The 16,963-nt window shown below is 39.0% G+C and overlaps 1 protein-coding gene across 1 annotated transcript in view; it reads left to right on the top strand.

Annotated features, from left to right (window-relative positions):
• Nucleotides 1-16,963, top strand: part of ptprn2 (protein tyrosine phosphatase receptor type N2) — a 133,963-nt gene that overhangs the window by 23,259 nt on the left and 93,741 nt on the right. Inside the window, exons 3-4 of the mRNA XM_067578215.1 lie at nt 6,546-6,659; nt 14,677-14,933. Coding sequence (XP_067434316.1) covers nt 6,546-6,659; nt 14,677-14,933 — 371 coding nt within the window. The remainder of the gene's footprint in view (nt 1-6,545; nt 6,660-14,676; nt 14,934-16,963) is intronic.

The following is a 16,963-nucleotide window of genomic DNA, read 5'->3' on the forward strand; positions in this document are numbered from 1 at the left end:
AAAAGGAGCGGCTCTGTGATCTCAATCAACACCATTTTATTTACAGCTGACTCTCATTTATAGTGTCTGTAAAAAGTATTGATTTTTTAATTTAATCTTTATGTAATCATGTCGTCTCCTTTTTAAAGAGAGACCTGAGAACAAGAAACATTCATAAGACAAGCACACAATCTAGTAGTATTCACCACCTGTGGAAGTTTTCATGTTTTGTTTTATAACATTGGATCAAAGTAGATTTAATGTGGCTTTTTTTTTTACACTGATCAACACAAAAAGACCCTTTTATGTTAAAGTGAAGAGATCTCTCAACATGTCCTCCAAAATAAATGACCAAGTATATCATTTGACCATGTTTGCTCCAGAAAGACACATCAGAGTGTTTTCTTATCTGGCACCTCTATCAGCAGTCTGTGCTTTCTGAAACTGTTACAAATCACTGTTAAAAAATAATTATGTTTTATGATGATGACAATACTACGGTCAAGGTTTGATTAAGTTTAGGGAAAGATCACGGTTTGTGTTAAAACGATTGCTTTGTTAAGGTTAGAGAAACGTGGTGTAGATTAAAGTTACTACTTCCTTAAAGTTAGCCAGGGTTAAAGTCAGGGGACGATGGATCATACTTATGGTTTTTAAAAAATGGGAAATGAACAGTGGTCTTTGTAAGTCTTTGTCGACTTATACAGGCATCATCTCAACTGTGCCAGTGCTCCTAGTCATAAATACTACGGCTGATAGATGGCATCTGTCACTCTGACATAACTATATGTTGTTTGTGAGCGACTGACCTTGTGTTTGTTTTCCTTGGGAGACAGTCTCAGATCTCTACAGAGTGATCTAAATCACTAGTTCCCAACCCGGGGGTCCGACCCCCAGTAGGGGTCACCAAAGCTTCAAGGGGGGGTCGCAAGGCCTTCTTGGTTTTAAGGGGTGTAAGAAAAAAACTTTCTTTTAAAAAATATATACCTCAGCATTAATTTCTGTGAAGAAAACAACTAAATTTATGTTATTTTTCAAAGTTTTATTTATTCAGAAAAATAAATAAAAATACTCCAAGAAACTCTGTGAGATGGTGACTAAAAAGCACAACTCAGGGAATGGATACAAAAAAATGTCCAAGTCACTGAACATCCCTTACATTAAATCTACTTTGATTAAGTGATGTAAAATAATGAAACTATTGTTTTACAATAAAATCTACTGTAAAAAAAACAACTGGATGTCATTGTGTCATTGATTAAATAGGTCAGTTACCATCCTCCATTATATTATTTCTCTCTTTGGAACCAACCTGTTCAAATCTTTATTTGCATCTTCAGGGGAATACTGCCCCAGAGGGTCTTCTAAAAGGAAATGTGATTAACCTGGAGACCGGAAATGCATTTTAATTTGATGCAGCTCTCCAGAGTCTTTGGCTTACTGGTATGATAAGCTAAAGTATGGCGGATAAGTGCTACATGTTTCCCTCAGGGCACCGGTTGGCTCCTATTAAACACTTAACCAACAGCGTTCTATCGATTGGTGGTTATCTTGCCTCCACTTGGGCCAATATTGTCTGAAACGTCCACACTGTATTTTAGATTTAAACGATTTGGGTGATGCTTCTATCGATCGAACAAGTGCAACTGCAGCATAAGCACCGACACTTTAAGTAACCACTAAAAAAAATCTATAATCCCAAACAATTGGCATGGGCCGCTGAAACAGCGCCAAGACAGTAGGTGCAAATCCAAGAGTAATCAAACATGAAGTGCTAAGTGTAGAAACAGTTGAGTATAAAAGAGTCTACTGGAGGTAAAAGCAGACATGTTGATGAAAATAAGGATGTAATAATGGAGCTAATTTATACTCCACAGCCAAATTGTGTTGTTTGTGTTTTGGGTTGTTTTGGGTTATGATGGTTTTTTTTTTAATTTACATGTAGATTACAGTGCATGCATAAATGTAATTATCATTTCAAGGACACATTTAAAAAAAAGCACTGAATAATCTGTAAACACTTCATTAATCATATCCTCATCACTTTAGCTTTTGTCTCTGCTCTTTTCTTTATTAGCAGACTACATCTGGCTGGTCTCGCTGCATTGATTTCGGCCCATTCATTTTCATGACACATGAGTTGCACAGCTAATACACCTGTTCCAATACGTCTTAATTTGTCTCCCGGGTCTGTCCTCCCCTCCTTCCAACGTACAGTCTTTTTTAGAAATGCTTTGCTGACTGTCAGCTTTAGTGTTTGCTCCTGTTATCCCAAAGCATTAGCTTTCACAGTTTAAATAGCTTTAGCAGCAGCCGGGTGTCGCGCTGTCTGTCACAGTGAGAGAGGAGACGGCTTCTGGATTTAGAGCTCTTTACCTTTTTTGGCTGAAAATCTTCTCCTTTATTCCCTGTCAACACGCTACTTATCCAGACATAGCCGCTCTGTAGTGAGAAATGTCACAGATTTGTGGGATTGTGCATCTAAAGATTGATTGATTCATTGATTCTGTGGTCTGTTTTATGCTTTATGGTTTCTATTGATCAAGGTTCATTTGCATTGCTTTTGTCCATCACACTGACAGCATTAGCCTTGTCTTACAATGAGGCATAATTGATCTAATGTGAGCTTAATATTTCCTTAACCCAGACAGATGATCATTAGAAAATCACTGTTTTCTGCTCTGCTTGATAGACTTTGCTTCACTCCCAACCGGATTTGAATGTGTTAAGTCTACATCGATCTCTTGCTCTAATACTGCCTGTTATCTGCTGACTTATTTGAGGAAGATATTTGATTGCACTGTGTTTCTGTGTGTTATATTCTGCTTTTGACAACCCTGCATGTGCACACACAACACACGCTGTGCTCCTTTAAGCCTGAAATTGAAATGTTCTTTTAGCTGTCAACAATTTGTAAAAAAAAAAAAAAAAACCAAAGCAGCAGTGTTTCCTGCAAACTGTCAACTACAATGTACTACAATGAACCATTGTAGCTTGTTTTGATAATCTCAGTATTGAATATGCACGATAATGTGACAGAACAGTACTACGTGATTTATCATGCATGTGGCTTTGAGAGTTGCAGCCCCAACACCTCGATAAATCAATCAACTGTTATGTTTGCCAAACAAGGATTTCTTTGTTGTAAAATACCTCTGTATCCTATTTTTAATGTACTAAATCCCTTTTGTGTGTGTGTGTGTGTGTGTGTGTGTGTGTGTGCCCGCCTGTCTGTCTGTGTCTGGTTGCTATCGGGAATGTCCCTGACAACGGAGAAGGAAATAACATGTTTAATAGTGGCCATTGCCATGGAAACCAATGAGGGATGTGGCGCATTAAACATTTAACAGTTTAACTGTCACTTGTTATGTCACCAGCCTCCCTACATTTCTTACATAATAATAATAAATGATAATAATAAACTTTATTTATACAGCACCTTTCATATATAAAATGCAGCTCAAAGTCCTTCACAGGAGAAAATAAAATCAAAGACATAGGTATTAAAAAGAAGACATGAGGTGCAATTCTATAAATAAAAAAGAGCAATAAAAAAGAGCAATAAAATAATAAAAAGCATAAAATGGGTATAAAGGTATAAAAGCAGTATCACACAAAAACAGTGCTATTAAAAAAGAGAATAAATTTAATGAAAAGCAAGATCATAAAAATAGGTATCAGGTATTAAAACTATCAACAGAAGTTGCTTGTCTAATTGTGGTGGGAGTATGTTTTGAACCTTTGTTGCATAGAGACAGAAGGCTGCTTCATCATACTTTGTGTAGTTAATTTTTGGAACATTTAGCAAGCCTGCACTACGTGACCTGGGGGGACGGTTTAGAACATATTCGGATAAGCAATCAGAAATGTATGAAGATGCTGAACCATTAAGAGCCTTATAAACAAGTAAAAGAATTTTAAAATCAATCCTCAGTGATACAGACAGCCAGTGTAATGATGTTAAAACTGGACTAATGTGATCTCTTTTCCTGGTTCTTGTTAAAACCCTGGGCGCTGAATTCTGTACGAGCTGCAGCCTATCTATTTTTTTTTTTTTTGGTAACCCTGAATAAAGTGCATTGCAATAATCCAGGCGAGAGAGTACAAAACTATGAGTCATCTTTTTGGCATCTTTTCATTAAGAATAATTATTGCGCATCCAATGGGAATGCATCAGAGTCATCTGATGCTACAGATAAATACAACTGAGTGTCATCAGCATAACAATGATAATTCACACCATGATCACCAATAATTTTACCAAGTGGTAGCATATATAAACAGAATAATAAAGGACCAAGAATTGAGCCCTGCGGGATGCCAAAAAGGCTGTCATGCTTTCCAGTTGCCGAGACTAACAAAACATCTTCTGCCAGTGAGGTATGCATTAAACCAATTTAGAACTGCACTGTACCTTTTAGACCAATTTTCAAGTCTGTCTAGAAGAATCTTGTGATCTACTGTGTCAAATGCAGCAGTTAAGTCAAGAAGTATCAGAATAGATACATTTTTGTTATCTGTGCTCACTTTAAGATCATTAGTTATTTTTACTAGCGCAGTTTCGGTGCTGTGTCCCTTTCTAAAACCAGACTGACACTGATCATGAATTTTATTGTCAAGTAGGAACTCATCCAACTGTTTAAACACTGCCTTTTCTAGTATTTTACTCAGGAAAGGCAGGATGGAAATGGGTCTATAATTGCTCAGCACAGAGGAGTCAAGGTTGTATTTTTTAAGGAGTGGTTTTACTAGAGCTGTTTTAAGTGCATCTGGGAAAATGTCTGTCTCTAGAGAGCAATTTACAGTGTCTAATAGATCGAGAATAAAACTATCTAAAAACTCTTTTTAAAAAAGTAGTAGATATTGCATCCAGGGAACAAGTGGACTTCACATGCATTATAATTTTATGAAGTTCCCCTTCACCAATTTTACAAAAAGAATTTAGATTTAATATGTGTTGTTACTGTCTAACTGGGAGAAATAAAGCAAACCTTCAAGAGAATGAAACCTTATTTTGTCATTATATTAACCATGTCATCAGTTTTAATATCATTCTTTAGAAAAGATGTGTTGATGGCAACTAAGGAGACAGCTGACATCCTGTGATTCAGACTCGTCTGTGATGAGCTGTGCGTCTGCAAGTGGGAAGTTTTCCACTGCACGATCTGAGATCTCAAAATAACTCCTGATTGTTGTACTGTGTTGTCTATGCTAATTCACCACCTCCCACGGGCTTTTTCCTGTACAGAGCTGTCATTTAACGGGTCACAAGAGAGGGGTGGGGGTTAGGGGGCGGGGGGAGTCAGGAAAACACCCGCTTCTCGTTTAGAATAAGAATTCAATTTAGAGCCTCATCTGACATCACATTATTATCTTTATAATTATCAGTCACTGAGTTCTACACTGAACATGGCAGTGTAATTAATTTTTTTTTAATGGAACGTGAAAAATGATGATTGGTGATGTTTAAAAATAGAAAAAAAATGAAAAATTTCAATTCACTCTTGATTCAAAGCTGCAGCTCAGTGTGCTCCTGCCTGTGTCAAAATGTTACATCACATAGATTCTTGCTCGCCGTTCACCAGTGAGATATTATTGATCATATCTTCGGATTTGTGCTCATCTATTTTTATCTCCTTGGTGTAAAAATGGTGTTGGAGGAAAAGACAGGAAATTGAAGCATGTAATGGACATCGGTGTGTGTGTGTTGCACTGTGCCCGACGTGTCAGTGAGCATCAATCGTACCATTGATGTTTGCTGTCATTGTCCGACATCTTGGGGCTAATTAATGAGACGCTGCAGTGCATGACAAAGTGTTGATTCACATCATTAGATCCCATCTAATCACAGTGGCATCCTCGCACATGCTCTCACACAGTAGTGTGCATGATTGCACACACACACACGCACACACACACACACACACACACACACACACAGAGAAGAGATGGCTCAGATCGAATCTGCACGATTCATCTCCTGAGATCATCTGTGAGGTGGACTTTCATTTAGTGAGTTTAGCCAACAAGATGCATGGATTTATCTCCCCAGCTGAGAGAAGGTGACAACACGGGTCATTCATATTCCAGACGTTACATCTACACACTGCATCCTGACCCCCCGAGCCTCAGCATCCTTCAAAGGTCTAGACCAGTCATTGAATTATGGGGCTGATAGGGACTCTGTGGCGTGGGTTGCCTAGCAACCTGTATTGAGTGAGGCGGGAGGCCTGCTGATAGGGAGATTACCAGAGCCCCTGATAAAGTCCTTCCTGCCATGAACGGCTGCTTATCGTAGTGCTGTCAGAGGAAAAAATGTCAGCTATTAGCTCCCCCCAAAACAGGAAGTCAGAGGTGCAGACACACTGCAGGTACCACACACCATTACAGCTTTTCTGTTGGGTTGGTACACATCATTTTACTTTGTCAGAGCCACAATCCATGTGTGGGAAATGTTGTTAAATCTATCTTGTGCTTGTTGCTCACTCCGAGCTATTAAAAACATTTCCCTCATGAACATGTGAGCAACTTGTTTTCACCATTTTTCCTCTTTTCTTTTTTTGTAGACGGAGTGTTTGGAAGGTGCCAGGAGTTGGCCGGTGCAGACCTGTACACATACGATATTTCTTCCTCTGCTCTGCAACACCTCAGGATCCTCCTACAGAAATTGGCTCACAGAGGTACACACTGCCTGTTTGCCTGTCTGTCTTTGTCTGAGTGTCTTTTCTTTATCAGTCGTATTCAGGGCTTACAGCAAACGCTTGTCAACTGCCATTATGTGAACCAAGCCAAATAAGCCAAGCTGTCTCTTTGGCTAGCATAGCACAACGCCATTGAGCTCGAGCAGGTCATTTGACTCATATCAGGCCATTGTTTCACCATCATCGCTTAACTCCAGCAGCCAATCTAATTGGCTTGTATGCCTTTAGGACATTAAGAGCTAATTTTGTGGATGAGTAACTGTGAGGTGTGCAGTGTAATCACATTAGACAGTCTCTCCTACTCAATCAATGGCAGCAGCTAATGTGTTCGTTATAACAGGTTACATCTTTTGGGGAGAGTGTGCATTTACAAAAAGATGTCTTTATAACAGAAGTAACTATTTAGATAAAGTTAGAGCAGGAATTTAGTGCTGAGGTTCAGATTTTAAGACTCTCATTAGCACATTTCATCAATTCTGTCACGTTATTTTGGCAGATTTGATATTAATGTCGCGTTCTTCTTGTGGGGAACAAAGCTTTCTCTTGCAGATAGTGTGAACGACAGCCTCCATGCAGTCCACTATCACAGACACATCACAGTAACTGCTAAACAAATGTCTCAAGTGCTCTTACAGTAGTGTGGTATTTTCTGGCTATGAGATGGCACCAATTCAGTAAATAAAACAGCTTGGATGTCTGCATATTTGTGGGAATATATAAAGTTTCCTTGTGAGAAAATTATTTGATTTCTTTCAACATATTTTCTGCAGCCTGTAACTGCAGTTATAACCCACCAGGGGGCAGTAGACACCTTTACCACAGACCGTGACCACAAACATCAGCCCTCCAAACATAATTGGCTTTGCAGGCCACTCTGAGCTTAATATCTTTTAACAGGCGTGAACCAGTGTTGAAAATCATTAAGAGCAAGCAGTTGGCCAGAAGAAATCAAAAAAAAAAAAAAAAAAAAAAAAAGAGGGGAGAAAAAATGCAGTGATGAAAATTAAGCCAGGCGAGACCACACATTTATTCTAATTACTGCTTAGAAATAAACAAATGAGAGTGAGGAGGATGAGAAGAGATCCGGTGTGTAATTTTTCCCTGCTCCTTTATAAGAGGTGTTTAATTCTTTAGATGCTTTTTTTCATCATGAGACTTGTTCTCTGACCTTGTGTTTTTTAGACACCCGTTTACCGACGCTGCAGACATGACATCATCACTTTGAATCATGTTCCCCTCTCTGTCTTTTAGAATCACATCCACAGACACGGAGCTTTATCTTCGGATGAGTGCCGCCGTTAATGCTCGGCAGCACGTTATTCTTATCAGCTCAACAGCTATTGAAGTGTCATCTTTTGAGACGTGGGGGACCCTTTTTTTTTTGAGCCCAGACAGGGTTATTGAGACCATTGTACTGTAACCTAAATTGAAGAGATGAAGCAGGGGGAAAAACGGGGAGGAACATCAATGGAATCGATTTACAATCCTCTTTATCTTGCATCAGAGATGCAGGTTGAAATCGCACAAATCTCTGCTCACTGCACAACACCAATGTCATTCAGATCAATAGAAATTGACCCTTATACAAAAGGGCTTGGTTTGTCTGGATGTGTCCCCATTGGCAGAGCACACTGTCTGGTATTACATTTTCACCACAATACCTTTTGAATGCAAGACACTGTCACCCAACTGCAAATGACTTTTATATTACATAGCACCTAAAGCCGAGCAACTTTAGTATTCACCGTGTGCAGCCACGGTGTGTCTACACATTTCATAGTCAGGCTGCTGTCTTTATGCAGACTGGGAGTGTGTGAAGACACATACAGGAGCTAATTCAGAAGCTGCAGTGTAGAGCTGCAAGGATTAGTCGATCGTCAGAAAATTCATCTGCAACGATTTTGATAATCGGAATTGAAAAATGACAAACATTTACTTGCTTTAGCTTCTCAAACATGAGGATTTGAAGCTTTTCTGTGTGATCCATGATAGTAAACTGAATATTTTTGGATTTTGGACTGTTGATCAGACATAAATAGACATCAGAAGACATCACCATGTTCTCTAAGAAATTACAACAGGCATTTTTCTCTATTTTTTTGACATTTTATAGACATAAAATGGTTTATAAAGAAAATAATTGTCAGATTAATCGCTCATGAAAATAAGTTGCAGTATTAATAAGTGTATTTAATGTTTATTTGTACTGTACATGGGCAAGTATAGCATGAACTAATACCACAGCATTTATAGCCTAAGCTAGTTTGCAGTGCCCGTCTCTATATGGGTGTTTAAACTACATAAATCTCACCAATAAAATACATTTGGAACTGCACATAACATAAAACTCAGCAATACATATACATACATTAAAGCACACAACTCAAAACTCAACAAGAAAATACAGACAAAACAGCACAAGATGACAACGAAAATATCGTAAAACAACAAGCACCAGATCACTGATCTCTCCTTAAAAACTGTTTCAGTTTAAGTTTAAAATGTTTCCAGTCATGATCTATTTTGAGTTATGTGGGTAAGAAGTTCCACATGTTGATCCCTCGAACACAAAAAGCCGTCTGTCCAAGAGAGGGTTTACGAAAGGGCAATTCTCAGTAATTTGATATACAATATATTAAAATGATGGAGCATTTGATTGGACTGCAGGAGAGATGAAGGTTAATTCTGCATTTTCAAACTGATTTATGTCATATTTGTCTATGTCGGGTCAGTATTTATATTGTTAAACTCACAAGATCAAATGTAACTAAGCTGACTAACTGGAAAAATTGTCTTTATTTCATCTTGTTTCAGCACAGGTGATTTACAGAATGTGTAAACAGCCTATATATAAACTCTACCAGTCTATCAGTTATCCGATTAGAGTGAGAAACACAGATGGCCTCTGACACAGAAACTTCAAATAAAAGTACACAACAAAATGAAACAGCAAAAAAAAAAAAAAAAGACACATCACAGTCACAAAATACCATCGTAAAAATAAAGATTGAACCTGGGTGCTAATAGAGTTGAAAAAACTTCAAAACCTGTATTAAATAGCTGTAAAACAAGTATAAAAACTCTGTAATACTAAAATCTTAATTCATTCTCTTTGGATGTAATCCAGAAAGACTCTTTATGTTTCCTCAGAAAGGTAATGTCACCCCATCTGGGTCCCAAATTAATCATATCAATACCAATAAAAGAAGATCCATCATTAAATGTTTGGCCTTCAAGGACTGTCTGGCTACTGGGTGTTTTATGTCTCTTCTTTTGATGGAGCTCCTGTATTTATCGGCCGTGTTTTTACAAGAAGTTGGTGAGATGAAGAAGATTCTTCCGGTGAGTCAGCTAGTGTTACAGTAGTATTTTCACATTTCATCCTTTGTTACTTGAGCACCTACTTAGCTGCACACTCCTAGAAGCTCACAAGATCACAAGGAATCATGTCAGAGTGCAGCGCCGCCGCTGTTAGTACAGCATGTTAAACTACGCTAATCTGAAGTCGATTGACCTCCTGACCCTGCGTAGGGTGGTGGATACTCTCATAGTACAGACAACTGAAAAAAGATGATGCATTGTGACATTTGCATTAGCTCCATTGACAAGAATAGTCAGTCAGGGAAAGCCAGTGACCATAAACTGACACGATGTCACCTCCAGTACCACTGAAACCACATGTTAGTCACGGTCCTACAATACTTTGCTTTGTGCACAGACATGTTTTCTTTGACAGACAAGCAACAAAACCTGTTGTTCCTCCTCATATTCTGCTCTGTCTGTTCCTTGACAACCTTGCTGGATGGTACCAGAGAGAACAGATACACTCTCACACACTAACATGCCATGTGAAAACTGAGTTGTTACGAGGAAAACAAGAGTGCTTTTATTGAATCACTCAGTGTAAGTCCATGTCTGTGTACAGCAGAGGGGCAGGATCATTTTTAAAGAAACCTGCCTGTAGATTTGAGCAAATAATATCTCACCAATTGCTTTGCAGTCATGGCAATATGAAATGACCTCAGTGGAGGTGGTCAGTTACATAATAATACATATTAGCTTGGCCTTACTAGACCTTCACTGGCACTCAACAGAGAATAAAATAACCATCTAAACCTCACTGAACTGATGACAGTCTGGTCATTACAAATGTATGCTGTGCCAACCCTGTCCGCTAGAAATTACATTCATATACAGCTAAAGTGCAACAGCAAATACATTTTGCTAGAAACGTAATGCTGGCTGAATTATCTCCTCTATCAACATAATGATGTGACTTTGTTAATTAACATATTTGGCAAAGTGCAAAAATGTACTCATACTGAACATATGAGGGAAATGTTCAGAGACAAAGTTCCTAGTTGTTATTTCTTCCACCAAAATATCTGATCTTGCAGTATAATATACAGCAGTAGAAACTACAGCAATATTAAGCTTTTTATGGTTGTGTTTAGACTCTGGCAGTACTTGGTTAAGGTTGGGGAAAGATCATGATCTTGGTTTAAATACAGAAAAAAGTCAGCAGTGACTTGAAGAATAAGCATATATTAACATTTAAGTGACACCACAATCTTTCACTAACCTTAACCAAAGTGCTAACCACACACAGGAGTTGTAAATGGGAAAACAATTTAGTAGTATATGAATGCAATTTCTATGAGACAGGGACTTGACTGTGCAGTCAAACATTGTTCGAACTCATTTAACTTTATTTTAAGTTCTAGTGGAGCTCCTAAAGTTTCCAAAGATACCAAACATGTTAGGCTAAATTTTGGTGAAATGTGTATAAAATGATGCACAAGATACTTCCCTTTGATGTAATGGTACAGCCATAAAAACACAGAGTATCTGGTTTGAGTTTTTCTCCCAGTATAAACATCATTTAACTTCACAAAGAGTTGGAACAAGCTGATACAAGCTGGTAGAAAGTATGAAATGGGAACAGTGTGTGTTAGGAGGATAACAAGACTGAGTGATGCAGAATCTGGATTTGTGTGTCTTTGTTTTTTTTTCTTCAAAATATTGACATAAAACAGCAAATGAAATGGTACAAACAAATTCATATTTTTGGTTTTGCCACACCAGTGCACTGTTTGTTTAATTTATGTGTCAATTTTGGATTGACACATTTCATTTTGACTAATTAGGTAGAACTTGCTGCTAAATTATTCACACTCTCTTCCATTAATGCCTTTAAAATCAGTCGGTGGACAGAAGTAAAGGAAAGGGGAAAATCTGCATTTCAAAAACACCAGATGAAACAACAAGACATGTAGACAGGATCCCATCTAATAGGCTTTGAATATTTAGGAGCCCCCCCCTCCCTCCCTCTCTCTCCCTCTTTCTCTCTGTCACACAGAAAACAGACAGGAGGCCAACAGAAATATCTTGCTTGTTTGAAAGCTGTTGCGCTAATGGCAAAGCGTTAATTAACCAAGGCATTTGCCTGAGACGGCATGCTATCCTTAACAGGCAAAAACCGGCAGCACTCGGTGATGGAACCTGCTCTTTCTCTGGACTTTCAGATGAATTTGCATGACATTTAGCTCCTCAGTGCCAGGATAATCAGCTGAGAGGTTGATTGAGAGGAATCCAACCGTAAAGGCCCCACCACTTTTCTTCCTGACTTTTTCCTTTTCACCAAACGGCTCATTTTGATTCTGTAATTTGCGCCGGCATACCTTTTCCCTCAAGTGTGCCCATCGCAGACACACAAAACATGGTATGTATGGAAATGAGTGCGTCCCCCAGGAGACAGATGGGATAGAGGTGTCACAGTCAATGAAGCCAGCGTCAGCCTCATCCTGTTGTGGCGCCATCGCACGTTCACTCTGAACCCGTTTAACCAGCTGCAGTTAACCGCAGGTACCATATGGATCTTTTAGGTTGCAAGCCAGCCCTGATTTCCACATCGCGACTGATGATAGCATAAATGATCATCACCGTGCTAATATATAGCAAGTACTGTATTCACCACATCGGGCTAAGCTACGGGTAGTTAACTGTCATTGTTGTACGGATGGATGGCTGAGCTGCGTTCCAGAACAGTGACAACATACGCTGCTTTGTGCTCCATTCAGCGCTGCCAAGAATGACTGGAGGCATCTGTAGCTACTCTGCATTGCTCAGATCCTCATCTGGTGCTTATGAATATCTATGAGAAATACCCAATGTCTATGGGTGAGAAACCAGGCTAATGAAGACATTCTGCGGTGATGATACTTTCATTTTTTCACGTATTCCTACCCAGGGTGTTAGTTTATCACTTTTAAATATGTCCACATCATTGAGAGGGGCATTGTTTCTTTAGATGAGCCTGGTAGAAGGTTAGGTATGTGGCAGCTGGGAATCTAAGCCCACGCCACAACATAATTACTTCTATCTCATTAAAAAATGCTTCAGCACTGGAATGGAAGTGTCATCAGTCAACATCTTGGCTCCTTTAAAAGAATTATAATATCTTTGGTATTTCTACGCTCTTTTCCGAAGGAATGCTGTGCCTCTTGGCTCATTGGGAATGGGGCCATGTTTTGAGTATCTTTTTTGCTTGGGTAGCTCCATCTGGTCCTGGCACCAGTGCGCTTTGCCCCTGCCCAGGAGTTCTGCATCCCAACTATGTGTTGGCAATTAGCAGAGATGTTGGCAAGGCGTCAGGCCGCAGTGTGACATTCTCCCCGGGCTTGTTGACTGGCTGTGGTGTGTGTGTGTACATGTCTGTGTATACATCTGTCCGTACATGTGTGCACGAGTGTGTAGTCATGGCTTCCTTTTTGTGTGTCATCATTTTATTCTGATTCATCTTTATTGGTTTGTTTTGTACTCTGATCCAATATTTCTAATGTAGGAGGTGGGAGATTGTTCTTAAAGGATAAGGCTGGCGATTTCTATATTTTTTCTCATTGTCAACAAATCTCATGTGCAGAGCCAAACCAACAATGAATTGATCATCTTCCAAGTATTGTGTGTGTATCCAAAGCCTGATATATCTTATTCCTCTGTGCCATAGACCTCTAATGTTGTCCTAAAACTATTAAAAACACGCCGATGAGCCACACTGTTGCACTGGGTGACATGTTCTTTCACAACCAAGAGTTTGGTCACAGTAGTTTTTTTTAGAAACAGCTCCAAAGACTGATAGCAGTTTTCAGTCTTAAGTAGTTTCATTTAAGGCAGACACTACTGCGCATGTGTGGGAATACTGCACACATTTCTGCATGATGGCTTTCTTCCTAGCAGCAAAAAGTATTTTAAAGAGATCTTCATCCTGTGCCTCAGGTATATCCAGGATTTTGCCCTGGTAAGATGTAACAATAATCGTGATCTCTGAAGCAGTATCTTATGAAAAAAAGGACAAGCCCATAAAACGGAGTCATGAAGTATCATATAATTTTCTACCAACAGAACTCTTTCCAGGACTTTGAGTCTTATTCCAGTTTTCTAATACTTTATTCCAACTATCCTTAGTTATCTCCAGGTCCAATTCTCTGTCTCACTTCTGTTTGACGGTCCACTAGTTGTTGGAGTTTTGTATTCTATGGCATATTCTTGATATTAGATGTTTGATTTCTTTAATCTTACATACATCAATTAATATGTCAACCAAATTAGGTTTGCAATCCACTGCTTATTTGATTTCTTTACTAAACTTATCTCTGACCTGGAGATATCTCTTTTAGGTCATTAATTTCTGAATTAATCAATTAGTTATTTGGTCCATAAAATGTCTGAAAATGGTGAAAAATTTCGATTGCTGTTTCCCAAAGCTCAAGATGAGGTCCTTAAATGTCTTCTTTTGTGCCGACCTACAGTCCACAGCTCCAATATATTCAGTTTACTATCATAGAAACCAGAAAATATTCACATTTGAGAAGCTGGAACCAAAGAATTGGACATTTTTCTCTTAAAGAATGATTCCAAACTATTAATCAATTACCAAAATAGTTAGCAACTAAGTGATTAATTATTGCAGCTCTAATTCTAACCTCTTTGTCACCAGGTTTGACGTGGCGGGATGACATCACCCAACAGGTCATCTCTAGAGAGCTCTCCAAACTGAGGAACGTCCCCCTCCGCCATCAGGCAACGCCCCCGAGCCCCCTGACCTCCTATAGCAGCTCCAGAGACAGGAAACAGAGGCCTGCGCAAGCAGAGCTGAGCAGAAACCTTCAGCAGTACCTGGCGGGTCTGGGCTTCCTGCCGCAGTCGGAGGTAGCTGAACATCCAGGAGTCCAACGAGTAGGAGTCAGTGCTCAGGTAAGAAGACTGTAGACTGTAGTATTAGTTGCTGACGTCTTAGTGGATTGGGCAGGTGTGACCAATAAGCAAAAATCATCATCAAATAGTACCAATTTAGTCTCTGTTTGATGTTACTTTATACTTCTATTCCACTACATACCAGAGGGGAATATTGTGTTGCTTACTCCACTACATTTATTTAACAGATTTAGTCAATAGCTTCTTTTCAGATTAAGATTTTACATTAAAAATTGTGGCCCTTAACAATATGGTGCTATAATAATAAAAAAGTGTGTTGTTGAGGCCACTTGTCATGTGTCATCGGTTTATGAGTTGTCATTAGTGCCACCAAAGAGTGATTTCACCTGTAAACTTCTCTGTTTGAGACCAAAAGAGAAAAAATCCTCCAATATTTCATAACAGAAAAACAAAGATTTAATAAAAGTCTAATACATGAATGCAAATGTGTGTCGAAATAAATAAAGTGTTTTTCTTGTTTCGTATCCCATAAATCATCTCATGACCCCCCAGATTTATCTCGTGACCTTTTGGAGGGGGCTGACCCCCCACCGTAGGTTGGACACCGCTTTACTTAACCACCTAACTGTAAATAAAGCAGTTAAAACCAGCTCCACCTCGACCAGTTACAATAAGAAAATTATGCATTGATGATCATCAGTATAAACAATCTAATAATATCATATATGATAATAATATATCACACAGTATTTTACTTTTGAAACTTAGTTATTGTTTTTTACTCATACATCTGTACATTTACTTCAGTAGAATTTTGAATTCTTCCACCACTGAAAATCATACAGGCTGTAACAAACATGGATATTAACAAGCTGAACTGACCATCATTTAAGGCTAGAAATATTGGCACGTACTGCATAAGTAAACATAAAAACTGCTCGTTTTCCTCAGCTAAATTATGGAAGAGCCTCTTCCTATTCCTTTTGAAAAAGAGTCAGTATTCGTCTTTGCTGGGGGTCGCCCTCTCGTCCCTTCGCTGCTTTTGTTTCTCGCTCTCTGTCTTCTCACCCGGCTCCCACTGAGCAAGAGACCCTTTTACACAAAGCTCTTCCATCACCTCTTTACATTATTCAGCCCTCATATTTAGGGTGGAACCCCAGCTTTGTGTGAAATGTGCTGGGCACCCTTCATAGCCGAGCTGCTTCCTGCTGCTGTGTCAGTACAGCCATAATGCAAAGTTGAAGAGTTCAGGACCTTCCTTATTGATGAGATGAGGTCTTTTGTTGTGTAGTGTGATGGAAAAAGGCAAACATGGTTAGCATGAATGGCAGAGCACCCCCGTCTTGCTGTGCTAATGCCATTATGGCCTCTCAGTATGCTCGGCTTGGAGAGACTGACATTTTCTCTATATACATTTGAAGGACAGAAAATGGCACCAGGGGAGATAGCTAGTATTAGTGCAGCGGCGACATGGATAATAATGCCGCTCAGTGGATCGGATATACTATATGCTGGAGGGAATTTCTCCTCCTCACAAAGCAAAGAAAAGGACAAAATCGCACATTTTGAGGCCAATATTAATGCATGACACCATGACACCACATGGTTTCGAGGCCTCAGCGTGTCGCAGTGTAAACACATAATTCATCATGTGTCAAATATAAACTCATATGCCCAACTTTGAAATCAGATGACTAGTCATTTTTTTGTTCACAGATAAGAGATGGCTGCTACTTCTATGACAGAGGGGATATGCTTTTAAAGTTTGTTGTGCTTTGTGGAAATGCATGAAATTACATTTGAGTGACACTATCTCATCTATGATTTCCATAATGCAATTTTCAAGGGCAGTTGTCTTTGATCTGGAATCCCTATTCATATCCTATTCTGTCTAGTCGAGCCCGGGTTGCTTCTCTTTTTATACTAAAAGCTGTCACAACAATGCTGACCCAGTACAACCCATCTCATGTTCTCATGGGGGAAAAAACGATTGCAGGGCTGAAGCCAGGTTGAAGATTTATCATATAAATGTTGTCACTTTAAGCTTCACAGAAATGATGTTTGACATT

The sequence above is a fragment of the Thunnus thynnus genome, chromosome 21 (assembly GCF_963924715.1).
Source record: "Thunnus thynnus chromosome 21, fThuThy2.1, whole genome shotgun sequence".
Classification (NCBI taxonomy): Eukaryota; Metazoa; Chordata; class Actinopteri; order Scombriformes; family Scombridae; genus Thunnus; species Thunnus thynnus.